This window comes from Berghia stephanieae, chromosome 3 (assembly GCF_034508935.2).
Source record: "Berghia stephanieae isolate SIO BIC M18660-M18661 chromosome 3, UCSD_Bste_1.3, whole genome shotgun sequence".
In the NCBI taxonomy this organism is placed as follows: domain Eukaryota; kingdom Metazoa; phylum Mollusca; class Gastropoda; order Nudibranchia; family Aeolidiidae; genus Berghia; species Berghia stephanieae.
The window spans coordinates 23,941,017-23,956,575 of record NC_088362.1 but is presented as its reverse complement, the minus strand read 5'-3'; the positions used below and the strand labels follow the sequence as shown (position 1 = coordinate 23,956,575).

The 15,559-nt window shown below is 34.9% G+C and overlaps 1 protein-coding gene across 1 annotated transcript in view; it reads left to right on the top strand.

The window, feature by feature from the left end:
- The window catches only part of LOC144967393 (small subunit processome component 20 homolog), a 75,077-nt gene extending 61,929 nt beyond the window's left edge, over positions 1-13,148 (top strand). The window contains exons 50-60 of the mRNA XM_078904535.1: positions 423-572; positions 2,220-2,339; positions 3,090-3,152; positions 4,050-4,181; positions 5,193-5,337; positions 6,426-6,814; positions 7,583-7,654; positions 8,511-8,645; positions 10,155-10,275; positions 11,008-11,156; positions 11,761-13,148. Coding sequence (XP_078760661.1) covers positions 423-572; positions 2,220-2,339; positions 3,090-3,152; positions 4,050-4,181; positions 5,193-5,337; positions 6,426-6,814; positions 7,583-7,654; positions 8,511-8,645; positions 10,155-10,275; positions 11,008-11,156; positions 11,761-11,922 — 1,638 coding nt within the window. The 3' untranslated portion in view covers positions 11,923-13,148. The remainder of the gene's footprint in view (positions 1-422; positions 573-2,219; positions 2,340-3,089; positions 3,153-4,049; positions 4,182-5,192; positions 5,338-6,425; positions 6,815-7,582; positions 7,655-8,510; positions 8,646-10,154; positions 10,276-11,007; positions 11,157-11,760) is intronic.
- Positions 13,149-15,559: the final 2,411 nt, after the last annotated feature.

Genomic DNA, 15,559 nt, shown 5'->3' with positions numbered 1-15,559 from the left:
AACCATTGTTTGTTGGGAAAAGCAAAGAGAAAATTTGCTTAATCAAACAATTACAATGGTTTCATTTATCAAAGCTACACTTTCTGTAGATTGATGATCTAGTCAGTATTGTAATGCATTCTCAATATGACTGAATAACTACTGGCGAGAAAACCCATCAGAGGTTTAACACTATTTCTTTCTTGTTTATTTCCTGTGGATATTAATATTAATATATATAATTAATATAAATATATTTAATTACTTGCCAAGTCTCCCAATGGTATCGGAAAATTCTCTTTATTTCATCTAATTCTGGATTTTCTTACGGTCCTGCTATTTTCCTCATTTGTCATAGTATTTTATTATTCCTGAAAATCATCATCAGTTTTATCTCATAGAAGTTGACTGATTTTTCTCCCTTCCCACAATCCCCTACCCAGATCGTGACGTATTACCTGATGAACTATCCACACAGCCTTGACCTGAAAGGGAAACTGGAATTCTACATCGACCACTTACAGTTTGAGTTGGAAGACGGTCGAGCGTCGGCCATAGAGATGATGATTCATATCTTCACGACTTTTCCAGAGGTTTTCACTTGTTTTTACTTATAAACAAAAATTATTATATAATACAGAGCTGCCTACTTGAAATTTCAAAAACTCGTAATTTCTAAGGGGAAAAGGGAAACAGTCACTCAGATAGCTTTAGAAATAAATAATTTGCATCAGCTTGATTCAAATATGCCCGCCCCACAATCCGGAATATAGGTTCTAAGGAGCTAAACTTCCCTTTTCAACAAGATTTATTGAGTCAAAGACGCGAATGAAATCCTGTAGTTGGAGCCAAAAATTTGTATTACTACAAAATGTTCGAAAGTTCTAGGCAGGTCTGTATAATATAACAACTTCCAAAAAGGACAAAATACCAAACATGGGACATTTTGAGCTCTAAACCTTTCTTCAGCCAACAACAACATAAAAAATTATGAAAGCATAAAAACATTACGAAAAAAACCCCCCAGATCTGCCATGCTGTAATGTATTTATGTTTAAATTATATTTTGTTTTTGGCTGATGAAGGGTTTTGAGCCCAAAACATTCTGTTTGGTATTTTGTTCTTTTTTAAGCTGTTATATTCATTTTTGTGTATTACTATTTACTGTCCACAACTTTTAGCAGCTTAGTATCACTTTTGACTTATTTTCACATCTGTTAAACCTTTTTAGTTTGGCCTGGTTTCTATGGCTTGGAACGGACAATAGCAATTGCTTGTTACCCTTTGGATAGGACACTGGTCTATTGCATAGTACTTTCCACCAGATCTAACAGACCCAGCTACCCAATCACTGCTGGGTGGACAAGGGAGGTTAAAAAAACAACAAAAAACAACCTCAACTTTACTTGGGATCGATCCTGGTCACTTTGCATGTGAAGTTAGTGTTCTACTAACTGAGATATTATGATGTGAAAACATGAAATGATTTTTGAATAGAAAAGGTTGAATATGTGACCAGTTACTTCCAAACAGTTTTATGTCCAGGTGACCTGGATGTAAAAAATAAAATTTATTGTGTAAAATAAGCTTTTGTCAAGTCAGTGTTTTATTGTGGTCAATGGATAGGATATACTTTCTTCAGACCAGGGAGTCCCAGGATTGATTCCCATTTGAGTGGTGCAAAATGGAAACTTTTCTCACAATCTCTCATGGCACTCAGGTGTAAAATGGGTAGCCTACCTAGTAACTGCCTTGTTTTGATCGGAAATAAATTGTCATATTGTCTTACAGGAGGCGTGTCTCTTCCTACATGTTAAATGTTGTTGGTTTAGGATCTCTTATAAAGCACTTTGAGCACATTTAGTTGATGTTGTTCTATGTCATAGCTGACAACTGTCCTGATAAAATCAGGTCTGTCCCGATTTGGCACTCTGGAGAAAATTTTTAACAAAAACATTTTGGGAAATGATCCTTGCATGTTTCGGATTATGCTTTTTTGACCAGCAAATTAAAACAAGGAACAGAAGAAAAAGAAGCTTTAAATCTAGATTATATTATATAATAGTCCAAACACACTGCTGTTTTGGGTCATAACGGTATTGTGCGTTAGGGTGTCCTGATTTAGATCTTTGAAAAGCAGTTGGCAGCCATGCTATATGAAAATACTAGTTTTATTATTGCTTTTATATAAAAGAGAAGATTTCAAATAACATGTATATTTTGCATTTCTTTGTCACCAGAATCGTGTGAAGGATTTCAGTCGAATGTTTTTCAGACCTCTGGCCATGGCCTCGTACAACGATGACTCTCTCAAGTGTCGCAAACTGGTCATGGTTGCTTTGAAAATGCTCTTGGGAAAAGTAAGACTTGAGTTTTTTAAATAAATTTTTCATCTTTGTGCATTGTTTTATCAGGGATTTTCTTTTTCTGGCTAAAGCAAGAAAACCAGATCTTTGAGATTGTTTACCAGAGACTTTGGGGAAATCTTTTTTTTTTTCAAGATGAAATTATTTGTTGTTTAAGGAAATAGTTAAGGGGAATCAATGGATATTTGTCCATTTTTATAATGTAAGAGTTACTCCATTTGATGAAGTGAAGGTTTGTGTGAAATATTTTCATATTACCCTTAGTTTTAAAATTTTCAGGCTTTTGTTTGGGCAATGGGAGTTCACCCCGGTTTCTATAGCGTGAAACGGTCAAAAGCAATTTCTTGCTACCCTTTGGATAGGACACTACAGCAATGGGCATTCCAAAGAATTAGCCTGCTTTGTATTAGGGTTGAACCGGAGACATCATTATATCTTAGTGAAGAGGCATTTTATGTAGGAATAGATAATCCATCAAACAAATGTCTGATGTCAACAAGAATCACCTTAGGGTTTAACGGTCTTACCCAAGGAAGAAAATGAAAGTGCTTGAAGCAGGGGTCAAACCCTGGACTTTCCATGTGGCAGTACAATGTACAATGCTATAACCACTTGGCCACGTCACCCATCTTATGTTTAACATGATTTTTTAAAAGGTTTGTGGAGGGGAGATAGATTTTGAAATGCTCGGTGTAGACAACTAACCTGCATCCATGTCTGGTACAATTTTTCTAATCTCCACAGATTGATTCTAAGGGGAGAAATGTTCTCTTCCGTGAGGTTTATAAATGGATCAAATCTGACGATGTAAGTAGAATTCTTTTTAATGTTTATTTTATTTGGTTTAAAATGCCTTTGTCACCCAGATATCTCCTCTTCTCTCCATCAACATCTTTGAAATTTGGATCAATTTAAATTTCAGGTTCTTAACCAGTTAACTGTTGTATTCTGGAAAAATTTGGCCAGAAAACTCGTCCTTGAAATATCGATCAATTAAATGACCCTCGTCTTGGAAAAAAACTCTCAAACCTGAGAATTCAAGAAAGACTTTGCAAAGTCCCAGATTTGAGAATTTTGGCCAAGATGAGGGTCATTTAAATTGAACGATATAATTTGAAGGCTGAATTTTTAAATATAAGTGTTTTCCAGAGTACGGCACTGGACTGGTTAACATAGGAAAGCAATGACGTCATACTCAATATATTTTGTTTCTTTATTCAGAGACACACAAACATTCATTCATTCCTTCTACAAAAAGACTCTAGAACAACCTGCACCCCGATTCTGCAGAATCAGGATGTCTCCAAAAGTTTAACAGAATTGTTTTCTTTTGTTTGACTGATTAGTAATGCTAGTTTAAACAAAGGTTTTTATCTGTTCTGTATTTTTGTTTGTTTGTTTTTTTCTTGTATTCATGTGAGTGTCAAATGTAAAGTGATTCTCAATAAAAGGAGGTTACGTCATGATGATGAAGAAGAAGATGAGGGAAGACATCAACAGTAATAGTTAGTTTAACAAAGTCAATCGGGGGTTTATTTAAAGAAGGTAAAGGACTGTTTACCTCATATCTTTATATTATTTTTTTTTCTATTACTGGATTTACCACACTCAGTACACTTCACAATGTTCCATGTATTCCTCCAGCCAACAATAACGAACCAAAATGTTCTCATTCTCTCCCCTCCCTCCCTCCCCAATTAACAGCTACGGTTTCGAGTCATGGGCTGCCATGTATGTGGGTTGTTTGTCGACGTGGAGGGTAACAATTTCAATGAACGCAAGAGAACGATAATCCCATTGTTACAACTGTACATGGAGCCTGTCAGATATTCTATGGTAAGTCTTTCTCTCTTCTTTCTCATTGTCATTGTCAACAAAAAATATGTCACAAATGTATATATCATATATCATATCACATTTTATCTTATATTATGTATCATATCATAATTCTGATCACATTTTATCATATATTATATACATCACATTTTATCATATATTTTTATTCATTTCAATACCCACCACTGTATATTGATTATCATTTTCAGAGAGTAGGTTTTTTGTATATTGTAAAACATTGATTAATAATTGAATTTTCATAACCTCGAATTTTGCATTTGAATTTGGAAAAATTTTTTTTTTGAAAATTGTTTAATTTGACTGGCTTTTTATCCCCTGTGATTCATATGGAATTGATGTGAGAACAACCTGAATAATTAGGTAATAGTCACAGCCAGATTCCCAATATGACACACCCTCTAAAATTATCTTTCATTCAACAGGCTTTAAACCAAAACTAATAAAGCATTTATGCTTTTATGCATTTAGTCAGAATGCTCACAACATTTGCCAGCCGGATATAACTTAACCAACACAAAAACCTTAAACATGAATAGTCTGATTAATACAATTTAGTGAGAACTTGTCATAAAAATGGCTGGCTAAAAACGGTAACAAGCAGGTGAATGACGTCAATTTCGGTCCATCAATGGACAGTCCAATCTGTTTTATGAAAACAAATAGTTCACCTTTTTTTGTGCATATTGAGATAGTCAGCGTTAGGGTTGAAGGGGTTGAGTGTTCTTTGCTTTGCGGTCACGTGATCTTAGTTCCATTAGCATGTACAGCCCACTCTGGATAATCGCAACATTTTCGCTGATCCCAAGGTGTTGCGATTATCCGGAGTGGTCTGTATATATTGTTTATATTGATGTTGTGTGTTTAGCCAAAAAGCTCACAACAATCCGCCAGTGAGATATAATGTACCAACACACAAAACTATGTGTAACCTTAACAATAACAAAGGGTTGAGTAACATTAATTTCGTCCTATCTATACTTTAATTTTCAGAAAGGGGATGAAACAAACTCAGATGAAGATGTAGAACAAAGGGACGTTTGTCTCCTGGCTGTGACCAATTTGTTTTTGAAGATTGCCAGGGAATTAAATGTAGTCAGGTTGCCAAATTTCACCAAAGACATCAATTTGATTTGGAGTAAGTATCGGGGTCATTGAATTTGTAACTTGTCCCCTCTAAATGGTACGATATCAGGGCAGTTTAGATGCTGAAAATTGAATGTATAGTTTTAGAAAACAGTAGGGGCTGCCTGTGATCGTGAAAATACTAACGAAAGAGTAAAAATGGAGAGGCTTCGTATTTACTCTTTCGTTAATGTATAATTGTAGGAAACTTGGTCACGTTGATTTGTCTTATTGAAAAAGATCTGAAAAATTGTGTATGAAACAGTGCCAGACAAAGCAAGGAAGAAAAATACAAGAAAGAAAAAAAAAACATCCCAAAAAATCAGTAATCTTCCACTGCCCCAGTTGAGGCAGTCTGAGTTTTGGGGATTTTATTTTATTTTTTTTTGATTCTTGTACTTTATTTCTTTCTTTGTCTGGCACTGTTTCATACACACTTTTTCAGATCTTTGTTTTACACCAGTGCCTGTTCCCTAATTTGTCACTTTTGTTTAATTAAGGACCAAAGATACAGATGTGTAAAGTGACAAAAACTATAAATTGACCTTTCTGGCCACTTGTACAGAGATATTCGGAATTTACAGAATTTTGGGTGGAAATTGAAGTAAATACTTTACAACTTGGATTGTTTTAAATTTCTTTGTTTAAGTTTGGATTTTTTTTTCATAGATGTAGAGAATTTTTGTTTGCTACTTGTGGACCACTATATGTACCTTAGTGGATATGTGCGATATAAATGCCATTTACTTATTATAATGGATCTCAAATTTCCATTATTTAGGAGATTTCTGTTACTTCAAGTCCTCTGCTATTTTCTTCAGCTTGGGCTCCAGGCCCTCGGTAGTGTCAATACATCTTAAAAAATCATTGTAAACAGTCTGGTTGCAAGGGACTTATCCATGTTTATTAGTTCTTTAACAATTATATCCTTTTTATAATATGATTTGTATGTAAATAATTCTATTGTCATTAATGAGGGCATATTGCTCCACTTTATTTATGATAAAATGCGTGTTCTGCGAGCCGCAAAATGTTCCTTCTTTTTAGAAATTCTGACTTGAGACCTATTATTATTATTTATCATTTGTGTCTCATATCCAGGTCACCTGTCCTCCCACCTTCTTTACCCACAATTCCAAGTGAGGTTAGTCACCAGTCAGATCATGGGAGTCTTGTTCAGTGTCTGGGATCCACAAGAGGTCGCTCGTCTCCAGCCTGTACAGGAATCCTGTGGTGAATCAGGGAAGACTGGGACCGATGGTTGTGACAATGCACTGGCAGAGAAGAGGTTGACAGATGGGCACACGTCTGTAAATGGAGATATGGACAGTGGTAATGAGGAGGACATCGAGACCAGTGGAGTGACGTCTCATGGTGGTGGGGAAGATCCTGGTGTGACGGCAAAGAAAAATAAGAAGAAAAAGAAGAAAGAAATATTTTCCCAAGAAAAAATTGGAACAGATTATTTATTGGATAACACAACTGGAAAGGTAACTTGTTGAAATTGGACTTGACTTGAAACCTATGGGAATGTTTTTTTGTTGTTTTTTTTAAAATAAAAAATAATGAAAAAAAAAAAAGGGAGAAAATGAGATGCAGCCATTGCTTTTCTTCAATGTTTTAGAAAAATATTTTGTCAGCTCTGATCAGATTCAAGTTAGTTTTAAATCTGTTGTTCCTTGTTGAACTTTTTGTCCTTTGTTCAAAATTTAATTTTTTTTTTTTCCCTCTCTCAACTTTTTTCATGATTTCCATGTTTATAAATATGTTTTGTTATACTTTATGTTGTAGCTTACATTAACATGAAAGCATGGCACAGCATTATAGTTTTTGCTTCATACCCAAAAGGTAGTGAGTTTGAATCCCGGCTGTCCTGTATACAAGTCACCTTTCCCTCTCTAACAATGCAGAGCAGCTCTATGACTGACACTGGAGTTATTACAATTGGTGACAAATATAAGTAGTATTTCAGATATTTCCATAGCACGAAACTGACAATAGCAATTGCTTGCTATCCTATGGAAAGGATGCTAGTCTTATGGCAAAGTTCTCCCTACCAGATGTAACAGACCCAGCTACCCAATTATTGCTGGGCACAAAGGGGGGGGGGGTTGTGTGGAAAATCTCCACCTCACCCAGGAACAATTTCGGTCCCTTTGCTTGGTGAGTGAATGCACTACCAACTACCAACTGAGCTATCGGGACCCCCTGGGGATGAATAAATGACATTTTATTTATTTATTTTTTGTTCATTTCAGATGAAATCTTTATGTACGTCGTTTTGTCTGCAAATGCGCACACCGGAAATCACAGAGACTTTGGCCACTCAGGTATGTTCAAATTGTTTAGGTGATCTTTTCATCATTTTATTCATGGCATTATAAAGCCTTGACACTACAATCTTGTCACTGTAGCAGGCTTATGATGCGGAGACCATAAATTGTAATGGGGCAAGTATTGATATCTGATGGTAAATTGTCTGGATAATCCATTTCTTTTCTGTACATTTAAAGTTTTGAGATAAAAATCCTTCTTTAGCCAATAACATAAACAATAAAAACATGAATACATCAGTTACAATCCATTCAGACTGCAGGAAAGTACTTGGCTCTAAAAAAGTTTGTGTCCTTTGTTCAAACTTTTATTTTAGTTTTTTTGTTTTAATCGTTTTGCCTATTCCAGCTTGGAACGGTTAGTTGTTAAAAGTTGCACGGCTATGTGGTCTAGTGGAATGACACTCGCCTTCAGATTGGGAGGTCCAGGGTTCGAGTCCTGCTCTGAGCGTATTGTTGAGTCCTTGGAAAAGGCTCTTTACTCACATTCTCTCATTGCACTGAGTTGTATAATGAATACCTGGCTATTAGCAATGTTGTCTCTGTCTCTAAAATCACAAGCGTCATGTCTCGTCCTATGTGTCACTTGTTGCTGCTGGCTAGGGACTCTTTAATAAAGTACTTTGTCCTGTTTAGTGGATATTGCCCAATATTTATGTAAAAGCTTAAGTTTTGTTTTTGTTTTTTTTCTTTAAATTTTTGGGGTTGTGGTATTGTCTCGTTTTGAGCCATTTCTAGTCCCTATATTTTGGTTAGATTTCAACTGGCTTATCTAAGCATCCGTAGCTTTTGTCTCAGGTTTAAATGACTTTGATGAAAATAAAGAAAACACCTCCCTATCCTATTTGTGTAGGTCGTCAAAAATCTGTTGTACATTACAAGAGTGGCAGAAGCCATGGGAGACCCCGAGCTCCTCAAATGGGTGGCCAAGAAAATCACGTGGGAGGTCACACACGAGGTCACGCATAGAACCAAGCAAAAGTCTCGGGTGAGTTTGTGTGTTCAAGTTTGTCTCCCTCTCTCTCTTTCACTTTGTTTCTCTCTCTCTTCGTCTGCCTGTCTCTCTCTCTCTCTCTGTCTGACTCGCTCTGTCTCTCTCTTGACTATCACTCTCTCTCTGATTCTCTCCCTCTCTCCCCCTTTTCTCTGATTATTTTATTTTCCTTGAAATGACTATGTGTAGTATTTAAATTATATAAGTGCCTGTCCTTTGGTCAGTGACCTTGAGTGACCGTAGGCTGAACACAGAAGTATAGACACTCTAGATTGATGCAGAAATTTACTTGGAACTTTTCCTCTCTTGTTAGTTCAGTTGATAGAGCACTCGCTTCACAAGCAAAGGGACCGAGATTGACCCTGGGTGCAGCCAAGATTTTTTCTGAACCCTCCCTCCCTGTTCACCCAGCAGTGATAGGGTAGCTGGGTCTGTTAGATCTTGTGGAAAGTACATTGAAATAGGCTAGTGTCCTATCCGAAGGATAGCAAGCAATTTCATTGTGTTAAGGAATGTCTCCATACACAAGTAAATTCCTATGATGTAGGTAGAGCAAAGAGTTGGGCCAGTGTGTGTATGGTTATAGGTAGAGAAAGAGAAGGGGAAATAAATTCAATGCTTGACTGAGCAGCGGGTGGTTGGATGGGAGCATCACCCTTGAATCATATACCTATGATGTTCGCATGGGTGTACGATCCGATAGTGATGTCGTTTCTTCTTCTCTTTACTAGCCTATCCTGCTTCTTTGGTTTGTGATTGTATTTTTGACAGGGGATATTTTTTTTTCTGTAAATCTTCTGCCTGTTTGTTCTTGGTTATTTATAATTTAGCTTATGGTATCTTTAGGTTATGATTTTGATTTACATTTGTACTATTTTTGTTAGATTGCTTGTTTTTTTTGTTTCAGCTGTCTCTCATATAACCTCAATTGTGTTGGAAGAGACCTAAAGCAACAAACAAACAAAAAAAAAACTTGACTGAGCATTGACCTATTACCCGAGTCACGGACCACATGTGTTCAAAATTCTAAGTCACATTTTTATCAGAGAAAACAGCAGTCATTTGTCATTTACATTTACTGAGTGACTTAAAGAGGAAAATATGTATCTTGTTTGTCTCTTAGAGCAATACCCTGTCGATGTGGAATATAACAGCTTTGAAAAAAACCCAACTAAATACCAAACACAGGATGTTTCAGGGTCAAAACATTTCTTCAGCTAACAACAAAAAAATTTAAAAAACATTACTAAAAAGAAACCCAGATCGACAACTAAATATTTTCTACGTCCTGTCCTGTTGAAGATATCAATTTCTTGAGTGTCTTGTAACTCCATATTATCCATGGTGATTCTAAGGTGTCCCAATAGATTTTGTTTGAAAGTTTTTTTTAAACACATTTTCTATCTGGATGGGACTTGGCAGATGTTTAAAAGTCACCTCCAAAGTTCAATATTCACAACGTCATTCTATACTTATTTAATGAGTATATTTATCTTTCCATAGAGAACACACACGTTCAAGTGGATTGCAGCTGTTGGCGTCACCCTCACCCAGGACTCTGTCATATCCCTTTTGCCCATTGTTTTACCACATTTACAAAGAGAGCTAGCCGAAAAGTCAGTTGGTGAGTTAATTTTAAATAGATATAAATTTATTTTCCTACTTTCTGCGATTAAAGCAATAAATAAAGCTATGTAAGTATGATTTTTGGTACTATAACATGGGCCTTATAAATAGAAGACCATTACTGTCAATATTATACCTCTACAACTCTCCACCTTTTTATGCTTAAGTGGGGGTCAGTGTGATTTATTAATGTATTTTTGTCTATCTGTGTATGTATTTCTAATTTCAAACCATGTAAGCCAAATGACAAATTGCCATTCTTTGAACAATGATTATATTATTATTATATTATTATTATTATTATTATTATTATTATTATTATTATTATTATTATTATTATTATTATTATTATTATTATTATTATCATTATTATTATTTTATTATTATTATTATCATTATTAAAATTATTATTATTATTATTATTATTATTATTATCATTATTATTATTATTATTATTATCATTATTAAAATTATTATTATTATTATTATTAAAATTATTATTATTATTATTATTATTATTATTATTATTATTATTATTATTATTATCATTATTATTATTTTATTATTATGTTAAACAAGCAATAATAAAATGATATTATAAAATGTCTTGTGTAGATTTTAGTCATATATAAATTTTGTTCCATGGAAGTAGTGCAATCCTCACATTGAATGACAGGAAATAAATGACGAAACTTTTTAATACAAAATCCTTTCTGTCTGATGGCAATAGAATCTGAAGCGTTGAAGACTTTGGCTCAAGAAGTTGTTGAATTGTTGAAGAAAAAAGTTGGTGTGCAAACCTTCACAAGTGCTTATGTTGAGGCCCAGAAATTGCAGCAGGAAAAACGAGATGAACGGAAACGAAAGTTTGCAGAGGCGGTGAGTTTTGGAAATTTATTGTTTTGGAAATTCATTATTGAGTTTTAAAAAATTATTTTAATATTAATTATGCAAGAAATTAAAAAAATACTGATACATGTCTCATTCTCCATAATATTTAATATATGTCGCTGTTCGTCAGGCACCCTTTGTAAAGCGCTTTGAGCAAGTTTAGTGGATATTAGGCTATATAAAAGCTAATGTTGATATTAAATATAGATGAAAGCATCAAAAGTTCTCCCCCTTTAGACAAAAAAAAATATTGTCCTACCAAAAGTCTTTGAGAAGTTAAAGAATTGACACATAGACAACTCTAATTACTATTGTGTTTTAATCAAAGTACACAAAATTACAGGTCCGTAAATGTGGGCTTGTTTTTAACATTGTTGTAATGGACAATGACAATGCCGTTGATCTGGCTTTTATGTAACATATTTATGTTTTTATTGTTTTTTGCTGTTGGCTGAAGAAGGGTTTTGAGCCCAAAACATTCTGTGTTTGGTTTTTTGTTATTTTTTCAAGCTGTTATAATAGTAATTTTTGTTCATCACTTTTTTTTTTTTCATGCATATCTTTTGTCTCTGTTTCCCCTTAATCCACACAGGCCGTCCTCAAGCCGACTATTTACGCCAAAAGGAAAATCCAAAAGTCCCAGAAGAAAGACCAGGCCAAGAAGAGGAAGAAGGATGCGAAGAAAATGACAACATTTATTAAAAAGTCGAAATTATCCATTCTAAACGTAAATGTAAATGAAGACAGCGACTGAATCCACACACACGATATGTGAACAGACATATCAAAATGGTGAAATTTAGGCTGTTAGCAAATTTCAATGTCAAATTCCCTGGAATGATAAAATTTTAGCTTTTCTACAATTCATGTAGTGTCTTTCATTCATTTATGTTTATCTGATTGGGGGTCTGGTTCGCTCAGTTGCTAGAGCACTCTTTCCATAAGCAAGAGGTCAGAATCGACCCCAGGTGAGAGGCTGATATTTTTTTTCTGACCCCAATGTCCACCAAGCAGTAATATTTTGGTAGCTGGGTCTGTTTGATCTGGCAGAAAGTACTTTGTAATCTGGTGTCCTATTTTTGTGTGTTGAATGCATTTGAGTGTATTGTGTCAGGATTGGACATTTAGGTGATCTCAAACAAAGCACATTGACAGTGTATTCTTCGAATCTGCATCTGTTCCCTATTTGAACCAGCCTCCTTCCATTTAGGCCAAAGCTTCAGGCTGAAAATTGTATGGCCATCTTTTCAGTAACACGGGTTTTAGAGGAAGCAGGGAACGATTTTTTGAAGTCATCAGTCGAAGGGGGCTGTTTACACGTGGTTGGTAGGGAGTTCCAAAGTCGAGTGGTGGCGGGGAAGAAAGACTAAAAATGATGGTTTGTTCTTGAGTGGGGTATTTCAAAATTTAATACTGAGTTTCTTGTTTTGTTGTTGTTCCGTTTCAAAAGGCCAGTTGGAATTTCGTGTTTTCCTTTTTTGTCTGTCTTTTTTTCAGGTGTTTTTAAATTGTAAATCTAAATCTTTTTTTTTCTTTCTCATTGTCTTCCTTTCTACTGCTGCTGAAATGACATTTAAAAAAAAAACATTGAAAATTGAAAATGGAACAGAAACAAAACTGTCCTCATTACAAACCGGTTGCTATTAGCCAGTCAATAGTTTTAAATAGAATACTTATATTTATGCTGTATAAGGAAATAAATATACAATTAATTACCCAACTTCAATGTATGTGTACATAAACTGTAAAATAATATAAAAATTAATCTATAAATGTTTTGATTTGTTATGAAGCTTGAATGTACATTTATATGAGACGATGCTGAATGGTAATTTTTGCTACATTCCCCACTACAATACTTCAATACAAAGTTATTTTGAAAAACTGAGAAAAAATTTGTTTTAATAAGTTTCTATCAGTTAGATAATGTAAAATAAACAAAAATTTGCAATCTAGATCCAGTGGAATAAAAGAACTACAGTGCACTCTGGATACGTCGACGTTGCCTAAGTCGATTTTTACCCAAGTCGATTTTTTTTCTTGGTCCCTCCCCCTTCTTCCTATATAACATTAGTAATAAAAAAAAAAACTCCACATAAGTCGATGTCGCTTAAGTCGATGTTCTTATCACTCATGACTACAATAAAATCACAAATAAACAAGTATTTCCATTGGTTAAAAAAATTTTTGGTTCTAATTCCAGGCCATCCTATGTAATGGCCCTCTTAATTAGTATCAATTTTATCAAGAAGAATTCAAGTCTACAACTACAACTACAATGGCAAACCTATCGCGGAAAAGGAAGATTCGATGCATTTGGAAAGTTTGGCATGCGACAGAAAATCATCGCATAGGAAATTGGCATGCCAGCTATTTCTGTCTCGACGATTTACAAGAAGCATGACCTTGACCTAGAGGCTCCTACCCTTCCGCTTTTCGAGGAATAATTTCACTTAATTGGTATACATTCCACATTCAAAGCAAAAATTCCGCTTTCCACCTTTCCCATCAAGGAAAAAAAAAATCTCTAGTGAAAAAAAAGTGAGCTATGGCGTATTTCGTCAGCATCTCCTATGGTCAATCAACACACATTGTGAATGATTAATCCCTTCAAAGTGTGTGCTGCTGATGTCGGATAATATTATATGTTTGGGAGGGGGGTTGACCGAAGTATTATTATTATTGTGACTCCAATTCGTGAGGTCAATGACCTTGGTAATATTATATGTTGGCTCCAATCGGTAATAATATTGAGTAAGGTCAGCTTCTTTCCCTATTTAATTTTAGCCCTGTGTACGTGTTTGTGTGTGTGTGTGTGTGTGTGTGTGTGTGTACCGGCACGCGCGTTTGTATGATTAGGTGTGTGCGTGTGGGGGGGGGGGGGGGGGGGGGGTCCTGACAAGGTTAAATCCATCCATTCAATACTTTGTTCTCAGACGGCCAGGACCTATGTGTTCTCTTTTATTATTTGACCCCATTCTTAGTCTTTACACAATCTGTACATTTTTACACATTTTATATTTTTAATCATTTGAGTACTTTTGGATTGTCTATTACTATTACATTATCTGCTGCAAAGCATGTCATAGTCAATAACAGTAAGTTGATTCCGCTTTTTTATCTCAAATTCCGATTTTTATGTATTCTGATTCCTCTATGGGGCCTCTGATGACCACTACAGAGACCGCGCGATATGAAGGGACATACTCATTCTAGATTGGGTTGCTTTGTTCAAATGCGTTTTTGCTCATTTGGTTACACTCCGGTTAAGTTGATTTTCGGATAAGTCGATTTTTTTCTCGGTTCCCCTGGGCATCGTCTTATCCGGAGTCCACGGAGTCCACTGTAGTTTTTCAACTTTGTCCATACTTCTTCGACACTTCGAAAAGCTATAACAATATAATATTGAAACTAGATCATCAGTTTTTGGTTTAGTTTTCATGATTTAACCCAGAGACACAGATGAAAGCAAATTGTTCCCTTAATATGTCCAAAATAACAGTATTGGTGGAGTGTTTTTTGGCGAATGGAATGTCACAAAAACGACCTTTTGATACAGCCTTGTATATCACTAATGTGTCTGTGTGTTTGTTTATATATATATATATATATATATATATATATATATATATATATATATATATATATTTATATGTGTGTGTGTGTGCCTGTACACAATTTGTAATGATATGTTAAAGTCTGTTCACGTTCGTCTTGGAGGAATCAGAAATCGGTTTCTTCAACAAACTGTACACAATTTGTTTTGTACCGTGATGTGAAATCTCTAAAAATGTAACAGACTTTATTCTATTTGAATTGGAAACATTTTATGACATAAAAACATACATTTGATAAAGTCATAAATACATACAATTCTTGTACCATATGTATTTTGTATAAAGTCATTTGTACATATTTATGGTTGTAATATGAAGGATTTCATGACAATAAGTTAATGAAATAAACAATTTATTTCCAGATAAATTGGATTGTCTTTACTTTCTCCTATAGACTGAATGCCGATGACATCACGAGTATATCATCCTTGGTTGCTTCCCTTGAGTCTTACTTTCTCCTGTACAATCTGCTTTTAGTTAGGTGAAGGTTGGCGCAGTAACAAGCAAGGCCTTGTTTTTTTTTTATTTTAAAGATCTGAACAGTATGGAACAGTGACAGATGAAACAAGAATGAAAAATACAGGATAAAAACCCTCCCAAAAATTCAGTCTTCCCAATTATTGGGAACCTCTGAGGTGTAATGGTAGCACATCTAACCAGTAATCAGGAGTTCTGTTCCCCAGTCAAGGAAGACTGATTTTTTTGGGATTTTGTTTCTTTCTTGCTGTAGCACTGTTTTACACTTTTTCAGATCTTTATTTTACACCGGTGCCT